The following is an 18,490-nucleotide window of genomic DNA, read 5'->3' on the forward strand; positions in this document are numbered from 1 at the left end:
CATGAAAACTCACTTTTATTTATCAAATGAATTGAAAATTGAATAGAAAATATAGTCAAGACATTGACAAGGTTAGAAATAATGATTAATATTTGAAGTATTAATTTTGTTCTTCAAACTTCAAGCTCAAAGGAAGGCCAGTTGTATAGCTTATATCACCAGCATAACTGTTTTCAGCTGTGCTAACATAATCGCACAAGGGTTTTCTAATCAGACATTAGTCCTCTAAGGCGATTAGCAAACACAATGTACCATTAGAACACTGGAGTGATAGTTGATGGAAATGGGCCTCTATACACCTCTGGAGATATTTCATTAGAAACCAGACGTTTCCACCTAGAATAGTCATTTACCACATTAACAATGTAGAGAGGTTATTTTTGATTAATGTTATCTTTATTGAAAAAACTGTGCTTTTCTTTGAAAAATAAAGACATTTCTAAGTGACCCCAAACTTTTGAATGGTAGTGTATATATACAATATATTTATATATATAATATGATGTCATGGCAGCGGATCTGAAAGCAGCTGGTGGGCTTTACCACAGGAGAAGGAAGACGCTGGCTAAGCCTGTCCGGATGAACGCCGTCGTTAATGCGTCTGAACCGAACAGAAAGCGGTCAGAATTAAACAGATGTCGGCTGAAGCCCCGCCCCCAAAACTGAAAACACCAAAGAAACAAACAACAGCACGAAGCCTTTGATCATCCCATTGGCTAAAAAAAGACAGTCCTCCTCCGCTCTGATGTGCCACGACAATAGAAATTGAATATTTTATAAGTCCATCCATATGGAAACCAATAAAGCTGAGCCGGGGTAATGATCGTCCCCCCCCCCCCCCCCTCCCGTAGCTCTTCCAGCAGGCTTACTTACTCCATGATTAATTAGCCTTCAATGCTACATAGATGGAATTCTTGGCCAGACCGTGCTGCATTTACACGGAGCGCATTAATGTCAAAACGTTATTCCTCCTCGTTAACAGGTTCTGGCATATGTCTGCGCCGGCTGCTCCGCTGGCTACGCGACGGAGAAGAAGTGTCACGGAATTTTTTTTAAACACCGACCTCGACAAACAACGGGATAAGGGAACGCGAGCTGTTCGTAGTCTCGGCGTCGCGTGACAAACGTTTCCCCTCTCGTCGAGCTGCCGATCCGACTCCGAGAAGCCGAGCGGAGCGACTCGACCGCGCGGAGTCGCTCCGTTAGGCCAGAGAACCGGGCCCGGAGGAGAGGGCTCCCGGTGTTCGGCATCTGGCGGGGGGGGAGAGCTGCCGGGCTTTGATGCGGTCACGTCCGTCTCTCTCTGAACCCGAAACCAGGCGGTGTCATTAGAATACAGGACGGAGGCTGCTTCCCGGGGTGAATTAAACGCCTCCGTCTGAACAACAGCTTTTCAAACAAAAAGGGGAAGCGGTGACCGGATCACAGACACGAATATCATTCAAACGGTAATTCCACTTATGCAAATGAGGAAAAGCACAATCGGGTTCCCTTCTGATTGATGTGTGTGGCTTCAGAGGGATCTGACCGGCTCTTACCGGCTTTTTGGGTTTGTAGAAATCTCTCGTACACCGCCTCGTAGTTCTCCAGCAGAGTCTTGCTGGTCTGGATCACCTGAAAGGGGAGACAACACATCTTGTTTATGTTTGGTTTTCGGGGGGGGGGGGAAACAAACTGGCATCCCACAATAAAGCGGGAGGAGGCAGTCTGCGTCTGGTCGGCCGGGTATTTCTATCTCGGGAGGGCTCCTCACAACCAGCTGTCATTAGAGGCACGTCGCTGGGCGTGGGCGCTGAATTGCATTTTTTTGTGTGTGTGGAAAGCCAGAATTAGAAGGAAGGAGACACGAGCAATTCGGGTGTTTATTAAAAAGCGATGTGGTTTTTGTCTCTCCTTTCCTTCTCAAGAGAGGAACAGTGTCTTGAAAAGTCATAAAAAGAAGAGAACGGAGGTCTCGTGATTCCGACGAGAGGACGGCGAGTCATCGGGGGAAGCGGAGCGAGTGCGGCTGCGAAGGAGGCCGAGAGCGGCTCCTGTGGCGTTGATCGAGCGGCAGGAACTCGGGCGACCTGCAGCCCGGTGAACGCCTCGCCGTGGCCGGGCTCGCACGCCGCAATAATACAAACGCTCGCATCCTTACGCGAGGACGGCGCGCACTGCGGTGTTTACCGAGGTTAACGGCGGAGGTAAACAACACGGAGGGAACTGGGTCACGCCATCTGGAGCTTTCTCCTTCGATGACGAGAGTCACAGCTTCGCGGCTTCATCCCACGTCGATGAGACACGCGTTGGACGCCGGGGGCCTCGGCGCCTGCAGGATTGCTGTGATTGACTTTGTGTATTTGCTCGTCCGCTCCCCCCTGAGAGACTCTAAGTGCATCGCGGTGTCACAGAGCCGGGGAGATGCCCCGCTCCGCTCGCCAACACGTGGAGAGAGGGAGGAAACAACACCGGCTCGATCAAGTCGTAAACATCAGAGCCCCGGGAATCGATCTCGGGAGCACGCCAGCTCTGTGGCCGGCCGGCGAGAGGAGATGGAGAGAGAGAGAGAAAGGGAGGGAGGGAGAGAGAGAGGGGGAGGGAGGGAGGGAGGGAGAGAGAGAGAGAGGGAGGGAGAGAGAGAGGGAGGGAGGGGAGAGAGAGAGTGGGAGGGAGGAGAGAGAGAGAGAGAGAGGGAGGGAGGAGAGAGAGAGGAGAGAGAGAGAGAGAGGGAGGGAGAGAGGGAGGGAGAGAGAGAGAGGGAGAGAGGAGAGGAGGGAGAGAGAGGAGGGAGGGCGAGAGAGAGAGAGAGAGAGAGGGAGGGAGGAAGGGAGAGAGAGAGAGATATGGAGGGAGAGAGAGGGGGGAGGGAGGGAGGAAGGGAGTGAGAGAGAGAGAGAGAGAGGGAGGGAGGGAGAGAGAGGGAGGGAGGGAGAGAGAGGGAGAGAGAGAGAGAGGGGGAGAGAGAGGGGGAGGGAGGGAGAGAGAGGGAGGGAGGGAGGAAGGGAGGGAGAGAGAGAGAGAGAGGGAGGAGGGGAGGAGGGAGAGAGGAGGGAGAGAGGGGAGGGAGAGAGAGGGGAGGGAGGAGGAGGGAGGAGAGAGGGAGGGAGAGAGAGAGGAGAGAGAGGGGGGGAGGGAGAGAGAGGAGAGAGGGAGGGAGAGGGGGGGAGGGAGAGAGAGAGAGAGAGATGGAGGGGAGGAAGGAGGGAGAGAGGGAGAGGGAGGGAGAGAGAGGGAGGGAGGGAGGAAGGGAGGGAGAGAGAGAGAGGTGGTGGGGTTTGGAGGTAACCCCCCCCCAGATGGTTCCTGAAGGCAGTGTAGTTTAGTTCTATAAATCCAATGAAAAGACTAAAGCAAACAGTAAACTGAGCGTCTCCTGTGCATCCAGAGCCTCGTAGACCTTCTTCCTCACAGCCCTGGAGCTCCATGATTGCTACTAAAAGCGTATAAATGAGCCTCAGTGTCGCGCCGCTCCTTCATGACTGTGAGCGCCCGGAATAAACATGAACAATTTAGAAAATGTTGCGTACGCCGGCTACTATTTTGAGCGTCTTTCTTTAATTTTTTTTTCAATTATTTCAAACTCGGCGTAAATCTACATGTGATTTTAACAAATTTTCACGACTTTTCCTAAACGTTTGCGATTTAAGTTTTTCCCATGACTTTTCCAGGCCTGGAAATGACCATTTTAAAATTCCATGACTTTTCCAGGTATTCCATGACCGTACGAACCCTGACAAACACCCTGCTCTTTGACTCCATGCAGTCCATCCCTTGATATTGTGTCCGGCGCCGGGAACAGACACACACGGCTTGAAGCGAATCACCGTCGTGACCGAGTGATTGTGGCTGTTGTGTGTGTGTGTGTGTGTGTCACTCTGCAGCTGCGGCACTTAGAGCCGTCGCACGCGCTGCGATTACCTCCCCGATGGGAGGATAAATTACCGTCTTGGTGGCAGAGACGCCATCTCAAATGTATTTAAAGGCGCATTATGAGGCCAGTGGGTGGACTCAAAAGACCACCTCTTGGAAGGGCCGCATTTAGTTCTGTTATTATCGTGATTATTATTACCTGCATTTAACAAAAGACACAAATGCTCCCTCATTTGTACGAGGGCGTTAGCTTAGCAACGTAACAGGTAACGGAGATAAAAGAAGACCGTGAATACAAATAAAAAAATTATTGACGGCATGCACATAGCAAGACCGAATATTCATGCGTAGAAACAATATTAGCTTTCTGATAGACAAAACGATGACGAACATATGGGCTTGGGTTCAGTGTTTCAGAGATGTGTGCGTTCCTGAACCGTCTCTATTTACAGACGCTGCCCTGAGTTCATTTGTTGTGAACACAAACTGAAATCAGAGCAAACTAGAACGGGCACTCGGTAGAGCGCATACCTTCGCATACCACAAGATTGGGCATTGGATTATGAACATGTTGGCATTAGTTGCATTCCAATTGGATAAAAATTGACCGCGCTATGGTAAAAAGAAGATGTTGACCTTTTCATGACCTTGACCTTTGACCCGATCGATCCCAAAATCTAAGCAAATGGTCCCCGGATAATCACCAATCATCCCACCAAATTTCATGCGATTCGGTGTAATGCTTTTTGAGTTATGCGAGTAACACGCATACAAATAAATAAATAAAAATAAAAATGAATAAATAAATAAATACACGGCGATGAAAACATGACCTAGGTAATTATGAGAGACCCAGAGTCACTCCACACAAATGTGACCCAGATTTATTCCAATTAGCGAGCGAGGAGGTGGAGCTTTGTGATTGTACTGATCCGTACATTATTAACAGTTCTTTCCTTTTCATTCATGCCCTTTGTGCACCTTCCTGCTCCCCGTCTCCTCCGGCACCGCCACCACTTAAGCCCTTGTTCTTAATTTATTCCATTTTGGTCCCCAAACACCTGCCATTTCCCACTTTCTACCTTTCAAATTCAATTGTCCCGGCCATCTTTCCATCAGGTCCAATTAACTAGCCCTCTAGTACGGAGTCTGAATCCAGTAAAGGGTGGGGGGGGGGAGGAGGGGGGGGTCACCGTAATCTGTTTCAGCATCGTCCCCCTTTTTCAGATGTTCATCTCTCGAGTCCCGAGGGATGAAGTGTGGCATGAATAAAATAACGCAGCTGGATGCAGATGACGCCCGTCTCTTTGAGTGTGTTTGCTTTACCTGACGTTGCTGTATTTTAAGTCTCCCTAACGTTGATGTACAGTTAACGTTCCCTCTGTAGCGCTCTGCTACGGTTTCGTGACTCCATACATAATGTTGAAGATCGTCCGCGATATCCCCGTTGACTATTGAGTGGCGTGGCTCCGTGGTCACGAACCACATAAGAAAATTGTAGTCGGAATTTTGTTTGATGACTCTGGAACGACCTCCCGGAGAATCAGTAACTTCTTTTAAATCACTTCTTAAAACCCATTTTTATAGAACAGCTTTTAAGTGATCTAGTCTTTTTACGTTGGTTCCCCTAATGTAGTTTGTCTGCTTTTAATTTATTTGTAATTTATTTGGTTTTTCATTTTAATATATACTTCTAAATGTAATATTGGTTTCTTGCTATTCCACTTGTTTTGCTTTGACTCTCTGTGGAGCACTTTGTAAACATTGTTTTTAAAGGTGCTATATAAATATAGTTATTATTATTATTATTTACTCAGTCGGGCTTATATATTTTTTTCCCCTGCAGAGGATTTCTGCCTTGGGCCTGTAATGATGATGGAAAGTTGACTTGCTCATAGTGCGTTGATAATCAATGGAAGAGAGCAGGATGTGTTCAGGGTAATGACGTTGTCCGGGAATAGCCACAATGGCATGTTGCATAACTTGTGAACATTGATTTTATTACATCAACAGCGCTCCCGCCACGTTACCTAACCATCTCTGTGTGCCCTCATTAAGTCTAGCAAAGCCCATGTATTGATTTTCTCAAGCCGAGCTTGTTTGCTTGTTACGCTCTTCTCTCTATGTATTATTGGATGGATGCATAGAGAGCAGGCATATTAAATGTCGTATTTCACATCATTTTGCCATTTTTTTCCTTTATTTATCAGTTAATGGGTGTCAGGCTGCAGTTCCTATGAGAAACCCAACGAACGCACCACGACTCACCATGTCATAGGTGGTGACGACTTTCTTGAGGACCTCTGGTAGCAGACCCTGGGGCTCCAAGTTGGGGTACTGGTCCGCGAGGTTGAACACCAGAAGAGGGCTGTTGTCGGGTCCAGTCAGTCGAGGGGCCAGGGCCAAGATGCACTGCTTCAGGTTAGCAACCGCTGAAAGGCCGCACAGCTCTTTAAAGGACACGATGGCATTCTGCGGAGACAAGAGAGGAATTACAGCTGGGCTTGTTACCAGTCACACTGGTTTATACTGGCAATCCAAGTAAAACACACCATACATCACATGTAACAGACTTAAAGGAATGAAAAGGGAATTGTGATTAATAATGCTAAAATCTGGTCATGATGTGATTTCAATGTATAACCACACAACCCCACAGAGTAGTCGGAGGAAGTAGCTGAGGACTCTCTCATTACCTGTGAGAACTTTCCTTTTGGCACTTGCTAACTTCTCACAAACACTCAATTTGACTGACTGACATCATACACACAAATGATGGAACACTCGCACACGCACACAGATCCTAACCTTCCTGTGAAAGCCCAGATTTAAACTCTACATAAACAACCGGGGGGACAAACTGAGACAGGGCGGCCAAGACGTGTTATAGTCTCAAGGCCAGTGGCTTGTTATCACACAATGACTGCAATATAAACAGGCCTACCAAAATAAATCCTCATACAATGGCTGAAGAAACACAACATGTGACCCGCCGGAGTGGCGTGATACTCCAGTACGGCGTTTCTCAAGAAATGTCTTCGGTCAGACTTCAAACGAATGGATTGAGGACCACAACATAGTGTGATCACGGTCCTTATGGTGGCTTTGGTCCATATCAGAGGAGACCAAAAAAAGGTTTGGGATGACTCCGGATTTGTCCCGACTGAGTGATGTGGTTAAAATATGTTAACGGGCAGCTGAAGGCCATGCTCAGCATCTGATTTAAACATACAAGAATCTACCATTAAAACAGGGATCTCATTACAATGTTTTCCAACTTTTTCCCAGCACTTGTTTCGACTATCGCACAACACATCTAATCAAATCGGATTCAGTTGAGCACAGTGGTTTTGTGTTTCTATTTCCAGGGAGCTTCTTTTTTTTTTAAACGCTCAAGATCCTTTATAGTAGATCTGGTTTTAATCTTGACTTGGGGTTACAATGTCTTCGCTCTACACTTTCACAGAAAAACATTCCCATGCTGGAAGACGGCAGACAAAGTCACGATGGTATTGTTGGCTCGGTCGCTGCACACATCCGAGGATACGAGTGAGCCGAAATAAGCATTTATTGGAGATGGATTTTAAATTGCTTACCTGCATGTTTTCTCTGAGATCTGTTGCCTCCCTCAGTGGCAGCACGGCGGTTTTGAAGACGTCATCCACGGCCTTGATCAACAGCACTCTCATGCTGGCGTACTCCCGGCTCCGCTTGCCCTTTCGTACAGACAGGCCCCGTTTGTGCGGTTTGCCGCCTCCTCTGCGGTTGGTTATGGCCACGTGAACAAACAGCAAGGTGTGTGGCAGCACCTCCCCCGTCAGTGATTGTAGCGGCACGTGTCGAAAGCCTGGCTGGAGGCACTCGAAGGGGATGGTGTACTGGCCGATGAATTCGTCGCCGATGTAGTCGTCGTCCAGCACCACGAAGCGCACCATCGCGAGCTCGGGGAGGTTGACCTGAAACTCAAAGCTCTCGTCAAACAGAGGGTTGTCCCCGTTCTGGTTGACCGTTTTAGTCCTCTGCTCGGCGCAGTCGGCCGGAATGCCGTGTATTTCCACGTACACGTAGGGGTCTACTACGTCTCCTTTGGCACCGGAGCCTTTGGGTTTGGGGAAGTTTTGTCCGCTGATGATCTTGATGTGCAAGAGCTGTGGAGAAACACCGGGCACTGAATCTTTCGTGTTGGCACTGAAATATGACACGTGCTCCCTCATGATGGCCGGACGCAGCACGTAGCCGCAGTTCCCGTTCTGGCGAAACCACCCGATGTTTAAATCCATCATCAGGCCCGGAGTCTGGTAGTTCATCGCCACGATCTGGCAACCGCACTTCCAGAAGTCTTGCGGATTCATGTTGCTGGAGTCGATCCGCATGGGGCTGGGGTAAACTCGCGCAAGGTACTTCTTGTTGTAGTTCACAAAGTCACCCGGGAAGTCGCTGGCGCAGCGACTGGCAAAGACCTCGTTGAAAGAGCACAGCTCCCATTGCTTCTGGCTCTGGAAGGACGTCGGGAAATCTTTGAACTCCACAGACTTGCACAAGGTCACCAGATCGGAGAGGTCCTTCGACAGCTGGAATTTCTTGGGCGCCACCGTCTGTTGTTCCGCAGAGTCGATGCTCATCCTTTGAGACATTTCGGCGCCCTCGTCCTCGTCCGTCACCTCGCCTTCTGACGCGGTGCAGCTCGTGCTCAGTTTCTTACCCTTCAGCAGGATCTTTCCCTTCAGTTCCAAGGGGGAGGGCAGGTAGCAGTCCTCGGGTTTCGGAGGATCCGTGTGGATCTTGTCTCCGAGGATCTTCTTTATGTGCTGAAACATGACTCTCTGCTGCTTTAAGGAGCAGTGGTTTTCTAGACACAGCAGCAGTGGAAACTCGGATGCAACAAAGGCGTACTTGTTGAGGACGTCGATGACGCTGCGAAAAACTATCTGCGATGTCATCGTGTGACCGGTGTAAATAACAGGTTCGTTGTCAGGCCCGTCCCAAACATCCAGCTCTACACTGCGGCAGCCCATCTTGAGGGCACGGATGTACCCCGTCACGTCAGAGGGACCTCTGAACTGATCCTCTATCAGATACGTGTTGTGGGATGCGTTGATGTAATAGTGGGACACGGGCTGGTTCATGTCTTGGCAAACTGTTTTTTGTTCAGGGTCAAATATATGGCACTCTGGAGACAAGAGATAGTTGGTGAACCCATCTAGAGAAAGCCAACCCTTAAGCCGGCCCTCTTTGGATGGTTCATATTTGAGAATGACCTCTAAGCTGGTGTCTTCACTGACTTGTGCCATACCCTGCTCTGCCTCCAGGAATATCATCAAGTCCTTGCTATCCAGAAATTCTTTATTACTGGAGAACTGAACAAAGAGAAAATAGATTTCCGGTCTGGTGCAAAGATCGTGAAAGACCTCGATGAACTCGTCTCTCGTCACATCCGAACCCACTTTGTCCTTGGCTTTGTGAATCTCTTTGAACTTCAGTTCTATTTTCACATTTTTAAGTCCGGGGTTCAACTTCTTGACCAGCTGCACAGCAGCACATATCGATACCTTTCTGCTGTCGTTAACGTCCGCCTCGTCAAAAAGTTCGCCGAGCCAAGAGGAGCGCATGTTGTTCTGAGTGCTTTCGATCATATTCAAGGCGTGTTTCCCGTAGGAGATCAGGTACCTCAGCCCGGTAACCCAGATGTTGGCCACATCTGCAGTGTGTGCCACCAAGTCCAGGGACTCATAGTTCTCCCCAAAGATGATCGAGAAGGCACAGTCCTCCGAAATCTGATCATAGGTCCCATTAGTTCTAAAGGTGTCTGTGTTTTTGCCTGTCCGCACTTCTTTGATGGATTTCACATAAATTTTGGCCTTTTCTGACTCCTTCTTCGTGGGCTCCCATCTCAAAGACTGCATGTCGGCGTCCAGGAGAAAGTAGCGGTGGTAGATGCGGGAATTTGATCGCACTTTCTTCAGCTCGGAGCCATCCACCATTGCGTTGATGCAGTCGCTTGCGGTGCTAATTTTCTTCTCTGTGGGCATGCTGCTGAACGATACCGTCTTCTTTCTTTCTTTGCGCTGTCTCGAGACGTCCTGCAGAGAAACAGAAAAGCAGCGCGTGAACAAAAACCTTTCTGTTAGAGATGCACCGATCAGGTTTTTGGTGCCGATCACCGATCACTGAAATCAGTATCTGCCGATCACCGATAATACCGATCACCGATCACGGTGTCGATTGAAGCATTCTATTTATTGTGTAGCATTATTACCTAGGACTATGAGGAAATACATATATCAAGCACCTCAAACATTAAAGAAATTACAGATTTCTTTAAACATTTAGGACTTTTACTTTGAAAAATGTCCTAATTGATACATTAAAATTGTTTGATTGCTATCAGATATGTATGGAACACATCTGCATCATTCATTTCCTGGAACTCTTGGGGAAATCTATTTACAGGACTTTTTTTAACATACAAAAGTCTGACTTATTTTTATAAACTCTTCCTTGGTACAGTAAAAATGTTTTAATGTTAGCATAATTTAAGCTAAATCTCAGAAACGATCTATAAAGATACTAAATCAGTTCATTGTTTACTTTTATATGTTCGTGTATGATTTGTCGACATCTTATTTTGATAAACGGATGTTGTTTCACGTGGTTCTTTCCGCTAACTTTGCAAAACCGGATGTTGTCACTTAAATCCTTCCGCTAACGTTATCAAAACCCTCGCCCGCTCCCGATGGAATGCGTTTACCGTGAGCATCAGTCTCTAGGGGCTCAGACATGTGAGAGTCGGCTGAGTCGACCCAGAGATTCAACTCGGGGGACGGGGACGCCGCTCGGTGGTGAGGATCCCCTCTGACCTCTCACTCTGCGGCCCTCGCCGGGCGCATCGTCTCCGTTGCGGTGCGCGGCGATTGAAACGTCTCTGATAGTTCTCGCAGATGTTACGTCATCTAGAGAAGGCCAAATAATATTACGTCATGATTTCCAAAGAATGAATTAATCATTTCAAAAATCCCATCTGTACGGCACACGTACTGTGATGGGTAGAATCTTTTTCACGTCACCGTGTCAAAGGGAGTTCATGACACAAAACGGGAGCTTAGAAACCGAAATGCATGACTGCAAATAAATAATCCTTATGATCTCGTCAAGAATGTGAATTTACAGACACAGCTTACTGATAGATTATGTCTGCTTCCTGCTGTGTCGCTCCGCCATGCCAGGCATTCTACTCAGGATTTCCCCTCGGCTTCCTGTACCTAAACTAGAAAACAATGCAGCCCACAACCATCTGTCTTAGCATTTGTTATTATGCCCCGAGGACACTTGTTTCTTACGCAACAACAGTCCCCTTTTTCCTGTCTCCGCTGGAAGTCAGATGGCCCAGAGTGTTTTTTTCTTCTTTTTCCAATTAAGTATATACATAGTTTAATATATGTCCTTAAATGGTTCTTCAAAAGACGGCATCTGCAACATCAGATTGTCTATTCACAGATCAAACGGATATAGCTTTATAGGGTACATATTCTGCTGGACGTAAATACCACTTATCTCTGAGCCTTGCAGCACCGTCTTCAAAGGGAGCGGTGATCAAGATGTGTTCTTGTTCTCCGGGCCGAAAGCACGGCACCGGAGCCAGCTTTTAAAAAAAGGGAATATCTGACGAGGCCAAGTATAGTCAGCAGCGTCGCCTCGCACAAGACCTTTATCTTCCCTTTGCGGTTACGGTGTTTGTACGCGACCGATAAAGGGTCAGCACATCCCCAGAGATGTTACAAGGGCGGCGACGCAACACGAGAGGTCTCCGGGCACAATAACACACCGTCACATGTTTATTTTTATATCTCGTCTCGACTGTTCTTCGTGTTTATTGGTATTCGCCGTCGACCGAGTCACATTCCTTGTATGTGCACCGCACTTGGCAATAAATGATTCTGATGTTTACGGTATGCCCGTTGAACTGAATAGTTACCGTGCATTCAGCCGCACGCTCTTCCATCACGTGCTCACATCACTGGCAGCATCCCGTTAAATAGCATCATAGTTATAATAATTATAATGCCGATATTAGTTCAGTATAGAAATATTAGGCACCTTTTAGGCATGTATATCACAAAACAGGCAGAACAAGTGATATATTTCATTGCTCAAAAAAAGTTACGATGGTGTCCCCCCCCCCCCAAAAAACAAATCCACAATAATATATATATATTATATATTATAATGTTATGAACACAGTAACATTTATTATGTATTATAATGTTATGAACACAATAACATATATTATAATATTATGAACACAATAACATTTATTATATATTATAATGTTATGAACACAATAACATATATTATATATTATAATATTATGAACACAATAACATTTATTATATATTATAATGTTATGAACACAATAACATATATTATATATTATAATGTTATGAACACAATCACATATATTATATATAATAATATTATGAACACAATAACATTCATTATATATTATAATGTTATGAACACAATAACATATATTATATATTATAATGTTATGAACACAATAACATTTATTATATATTATAATGTTATGAACACAATAACATATATTATAATGTTATGAACACAATAACATTTATTATATATTATAATGTTATGAACACAATAACATTTATTATATATTATAATATTATGAACACAAAAACATATATTATATATTATAATGTTATGAACACAATAACATGTATTATATATTATAATGTTATGAACACAATAACATATATTATATACTATAATGTTATGAACACAATAACATATATTATATTTTATAATATTATGAACACAATAACATATATTATATATTATAATGTTATGAACACAATAACATATATTATATATTATAATATTATGAATACAATAACATTTATTATATATTATAATGTTATGAACACAATAACATATATTATATATTATAATATTATGAACACACTAACATTTATTATATATTATAATGTTATGAACACAATAACATATATTATATATTATAATGTTATGAACACAATAACATATATTATATATAATAATATTATGAACACACTAACATTTATTATATATTATAATGTTATGAACACAATAACATTTATTATATATTATAATGTTATGAACACAAAAACATATATTATATATTATAATGTTATGAACACAATAACATTTATTATATATTATAATGTTATTAACACAATAACATATATTATATATTATAATGTTATGAACACAATAACATTTATTATATATTATAATGTTATGAACACAATAACATATATTATAATATTATGAACACAATAACATGTATTATATATTACAATGTTATGAACACAAAAACATATATTATATATTATAATGTTATGAACACAATAACATTTATTCTATATTATAATGTTATGAACACAATAACATATATTATATATTATAATGTTATGAACACAATAACATATATTATATATAATAATGTTATGAACACAATAACATATATTATATATTATAATGTTATGAACACAATAACATTTATTATATATTATAATGTTATGAACACAATAACATATATTATATATTATAATGTTATGAACGCAATAACATTTATTATATATTATAATATTATGAACACAATAACATTTATTATATATTATAATATATAATAAACTGTTACTTTATTCTGTTACTCAGAACATCTTTGAATCCTGCGCAGCTACATTTTATTAATTTCTTTATGATGTCGGGGGGAAATCAAGGTTAAAGTCTTTCTTTAATTGTCGCTGTAAATTCTTGCATAACTGTGGCGCAACGGTGCTCATTATCCATTGCAGAATTTAGTTTTCATTTTAGTTATTGTGTGTTCAGAGAAGAAAACCCCTGTGGTACAAGTCAGTAGAGCGCACACACACACACACACACACACACACGCACACACACACAACGATATTGGATGTTTTCAAGGTATTTCATAATAAGGAGATAATAACAAAGCTTATCCTATGGGGGGACATTATTGTTATGGCTTTACATATCGTGTAAGTTCATGTTTGAGTGAAGGAGACACAGGGTGAGTCAGAGAGAGGCAAACCCAGGAAGAGAGAGACCAGGAAACAGCAACGGAGCAAATCCAACCGCTCGCAGATCCCACAGGAATCATCTGAATCCCCTAAAGGACTGAATCCTGCACTTCCTCCGGCTCAGCGAGCCGCCGTGAACCGTCTGCGCGGCAGAGCACGCGGCCGAGGAGCCGTCGCCCTCTGTTCCCCGGTTCCGTGGAACCGGTGGGAATCCCGTTGCAGCCATGAGTCAACTTTCAGACGCAGCGTTGGCTTCAATTCACAACAATCTGAATCTATTCAACGAGACAAATCCCAGCAAGAATGCAAATGTGGTTCGTAAACCAGGCTGGGACCAGCGTGGCCCTATTTTGAGCTTTAAAAATAAACCCAACATCCCTTTCGGTTCTACTGGCACTAATCGTGTTGGTGTGAACGCAGCATTAGGCCACAGGACGTCTATTCACTCTTTCTGTGAGTTACAATTCGACTTTCAGTGTGCAATGTTCTCCTGCAGTTGGTCACAGTCCACTCATACTCGTGCATAAACAGAGTCGAGACATATCATCGTGAGATAACGACTCTGCCACGTATGAATTGGCAGCGAGATCTGTCGCAGACCTACGAGTGAGATAAGAAGGGCGAACCTGACACCCGCTTTGTTGGACGGGCCGAGGAGGCGTGAGGCGAAAACTAATCTGTGCTTCAAAAGAGAGGGAACCGCTGGCAGGAAGAGCTTTGGAGGAACAACAAGAGAGAGAACACAATGAGTCACGTGGAGACCCGACGGGTGACGGCAAAGACGAGGAAACACATGTTTTGAATATGTTGTGCAAAACAACGGGCACCGTCGCTCGTGTAAACTTGATCTTATTGTGTGCACAAAGTGGTTATACCACAACAAAATGTTCTTTTTACACCCATTTGTTGGGTTGGATTCTGTTTTTTGAATGTGTGTATATGTGAAAATACTTTAAACTAGAATGGGCACTCAGTAGAGCGCATACCTTCGCATATCACAAGATTGGGCATTGAATTATGAACATGTTGGCATTAGTTGCATGCCAATTGGATAAAAATGTACCGTGCTATGGTAAAAAGAAGATTTTGACCTTTTCATGACCTTGACCTTTGACCCGATCGATCCCAAAATCTAATCAAATGGTCCCTGGATAATAACCAATCATCCCACCAAATGTCATGCGATTCGGTTTAATACTTTTTGTGTTATGCGAGTAACACACATGCAAATAAATAAATAAACTAGAATGGGCACTCGGTAGAGCGCATACCTTCACATATCACAAGATTGGGCATTGATTTATGAACATTTTGGCATTAGTTGCATGCCAATTGGATAGAAATTGACCGTGCTATGGTAAAAAGAATATGTTGATCTATCCATGACCTTGACATTGACCTTTGACCCGATTGATCCCAAAATCTAATGAAATGGTCCCCGGATAATAACCAATCATCCCACCAAATTTCATGCGATCCAAGAAGATGTTGACCTTTTCATGACCTTGACCTTTGACCCGATCGATCCCAAAATCTAATCAAATGGTCCCCGGATAATAACCAATCATCCCACCAAATGTCATGCGATTTGGTTTAATACTTGTTGTGTTATGCGAGAAACACGCATACAAATAAAAAAATAAAAAAAATAAAAAAAATACACAGCGATCAAAACATAACATTCCACATTTTCAATGTGAAGGTAATCATGGTTATTTCAACCATATCTGAAGAACAACAGGCCCATGTGGAAAGAGAAGACAGCAAACTGTGCATAATACACCCGGTATGGATTCAAGGTTCAAGAGAACCAGGTATTGTTGGTTAGAGATGCACCGATCAGGTTTTTGGTGCCGATCACTGATCACTGAAATCAGTATCTGCCGATCCGATAATACCGATCACCGATCACGGTGTCGATTGAAGCATTCTATTTATTGTGTAGCATTATTGCCTAGGACTATGAGGAAATACATATATAAAGCAACTCAAACATTTAAGAAATTAACGATTTCTTTAAACATTTAGGACTTTTACTTTGAAAAATGTCCTAATTGATACATTAAAATAGTTTGATTGCTATTGTAGGGGATTTCAGATATGCATGGAACACATCTGCATTATTCATTTCCTGGAACTCTTGGGGAAATCTATATACAGGACTTTTCTTCACATACAAAAGTCTGACTTATTTTTATAAACTCTTCCTTGGGACAGTAAAAATGTTTTAATGTTAGCATAATTTAAGCTAAATCTCAGAAACGATCTATAAAGATACAAAATCAGTTCATTGTTTACTTTTATATGCTAGTGTATGATTTGTCGACATCTTATTTTGAAAAACGGATGTTGTTTCACGTGGTTCTTTCCGCTAAGTTTGCAAAACTGGATGTTGTCACATAAATCCTTCCGCTAACTTTATCAAAACCCTCTTTGCTCCCGATCTAATGCGTTTACCGTGAACATCAGTCTATAGGGGCTCAGAGCCTCAGACATGTGAGAGTCGGCTGAGTCGACCCAGTGATTCAACTCGGGGGACGGGGACGCCGCTCGGTGGTGAGGATCCCCTCTGACCTCTCACTCTGCGGCCCTCGCCGGGCGCATCGTCTCCGTTGCGATGCGCCGCGATTGAAACGTCTGATAGTTCTCGCAGATGTTACGTCATCTGATCGGACATTTTGATCGGACGTTTTGAGAACACCGATCAAAACCGATAATGGGAATATCGGCCGATATGGATCGGCGCCGATCGGATCGGTGCATCCCTATTGTTGGTTGTTGAGCATGCAGAGACGTTCCCCTCTCCCCACAGGAGTTTAAACCCGGTCCAGGCCCAGCTGCTTCTGTTCTGGAACAGATGGTATCGGTTGTTGGTCCACTCGAGTGTGAAGGAGGTGACTACCCTGGGACTCAAGTCTGAAACCGTCTCCTGAACAAATATAAAGTGAAGTAAAATGCCGATGTTTGGAACAATGTGGTTGTGACAATATGTCATCATTAAGTTTAACAAAGGCTAACGACAAAAAACTCTCAATTTAGGACCCACTCGCCTCAGGACTTTATATCACATGCATCACAAAGAACAGGTTATGAACTTCTATTAAAAACACACAAATATGAAATTATTGCGTCTAAATCGACCAAGAGTACGTCATTACCAAGTAGATATCAGTCTCCTCGTATTCACAATGAGTTTTTTCTGTCAGTATGTCAACTTTTTGAAGAAAAAAAAACATCATTAACATACAAAAAATATATAGATAATCACCCTAGGTGTTCTAAGTTCACAATTTTGTTCTATTTTCTTCCTTCACAATATGCTCAATGGAGCGTTTCCAGGATTTACATCCTCAGCTCTTAACTTTGTGGGCTCTCGGCTTTCGTCTTCTCAAATATGAATCACGCCATTAAACACAGCTAATTAGTGAATTCAGTATTATTAAGAGGTACCTCTCAACAGCGTAGAGGAGTGCACAGCCGAGTGTTTCACGTTATCGGAGAGAAGCTCGTGACACACGGACGCTGAGACTCCATTCTGACGACATGTGTTATGTTTCTCTTAAATACCGGATGGTAAGAGCACAAAACACAACACATAGTTATGAATCCATCGCTGCTGATTATTTAACCCTGAAGAAAAGCCGTGACTAACACGTCTATGGCCGGTGCGGAGGGAAAACAATGTAATGGGACCTTGAGAGACATGAATGTGTTGAATAATAACGGCGAGCGCGCCGCTTCCCGGTCCGTGTGATGAGCCGACTTCTGATGGAACGAGACGAGATGAAAGAGCAAGACGAACTGGAGACATGTGGAGTCTCTTTGGACCATCTCAGGAGAAAGAAACACCTTTTGCACCTCACCATCACCTGTATGATTGGCTCTACTGGGTCTGCTGCAGCGGTTCTCAACCCAGGGTTCTTACACATTTTGACCAATGGATTTCCAGGACTTTTCACCAAATTTCCATGACCAAACTGAAATCTCGGTATAAACATGAACACTTTTGAAAATGTTGCGTATTGATTGCGTACGCCGGCTAATATTTTGAGCGTCTTTCTTTAAAAATCACATTAATTATTTCAAACTCGGCGTAAATGAACACGTGATTATAACACATTTCCATGACTTTTCCAAAGCTTTTATGATTTAAGTTTTTTCCATGACTTTTCCAGGCCTGGAAATGACCATTTAAAAATTCCATGACTTTTCCGGGTTTTCCGTGACCGTACGAACCCTGTCAACCGCTCTCCCTGCTCAGGACCTCCGAATCATACGATTTGATTCCAGGGAATCCATCTGAATGAGTTTTGGTTGTTGCGTATGATGACTCAACGACAGCTGAAGAGCAATAACTGTGGAGGAAGTGAAACCTCTGATCGTAATAGACACTCTTGTGACTCTGAATCAACGGTCGGGGCGCTACACTCGCCCCGACAGCGCCTCCTCCTCCTCCTCCTCTGGAGAACCAGGAGAAAGGCGGGAAGCTCTTGAGGCCCTGCTTCATGTCCCAGTGGGACCACGGTGCTCCGAGTCGA

The 18,490-nt window shown here is 43.7% G+C and overlaps 1 protein-coding gene across 2 annotated transcripts in view; it reads right to left on the reverse strand.

Moving 5' to 3' along the window:
- LOC130212905 (inactive phospholipase C-like protein 2) overlaps window positions 1–18,490 on the reverse strand; it is a 37,658-nt gene that overhangs the window by 7,331 nt on the left and 11,837 nt on the right. Inside the window, exons 2-5 of one of the 2 annotated variants that reach the window (XM_056444195.1) lie at window positions 10,601–10,802; window positions 7,449–9,932; window positions 6,121–6,324; window positions 1,539–1,614 (exon numbers count right to left, since the gene is read on the reverse strand). In XM_056444195.1, coding sequence (XP_056300170.1) covers window positions 1,539–1,614; window positions 6,121–6,324; window positions 7,449–9,932; window positions 10,601–10,609 — 2,773 coding nt within the window. In that variant the 5' untranslated portion in view covers window positions 10,610–10,802. The remainder of the gene's footprint in view (window positions 1–1,538; window positions 1,615–6,120; window positions 6,325–7,448; window positions 9,933–10,600; window positions 10,803–18,490) is intronic. The other variant, XM_056444194.1, reaches the window with a different exon arrangement.

This window comes from Pseudoliparis swirei, chromosome 22, assembly GCF_029220125.1.
Source record: "Pseudoliparis swirei isolate HS2019 ecotype Mariana Trench chromosome 22, NWPU_hadal_v1, whole genome shotgun sequence".
NCBI classification, from domain to species: domain Eukaryota; kingdom Metazoa; phylum Chordata; class Actinopteri; order Perciformes; family Liparidae; genus Pseudoliparis; species Pseudoliparis swirei.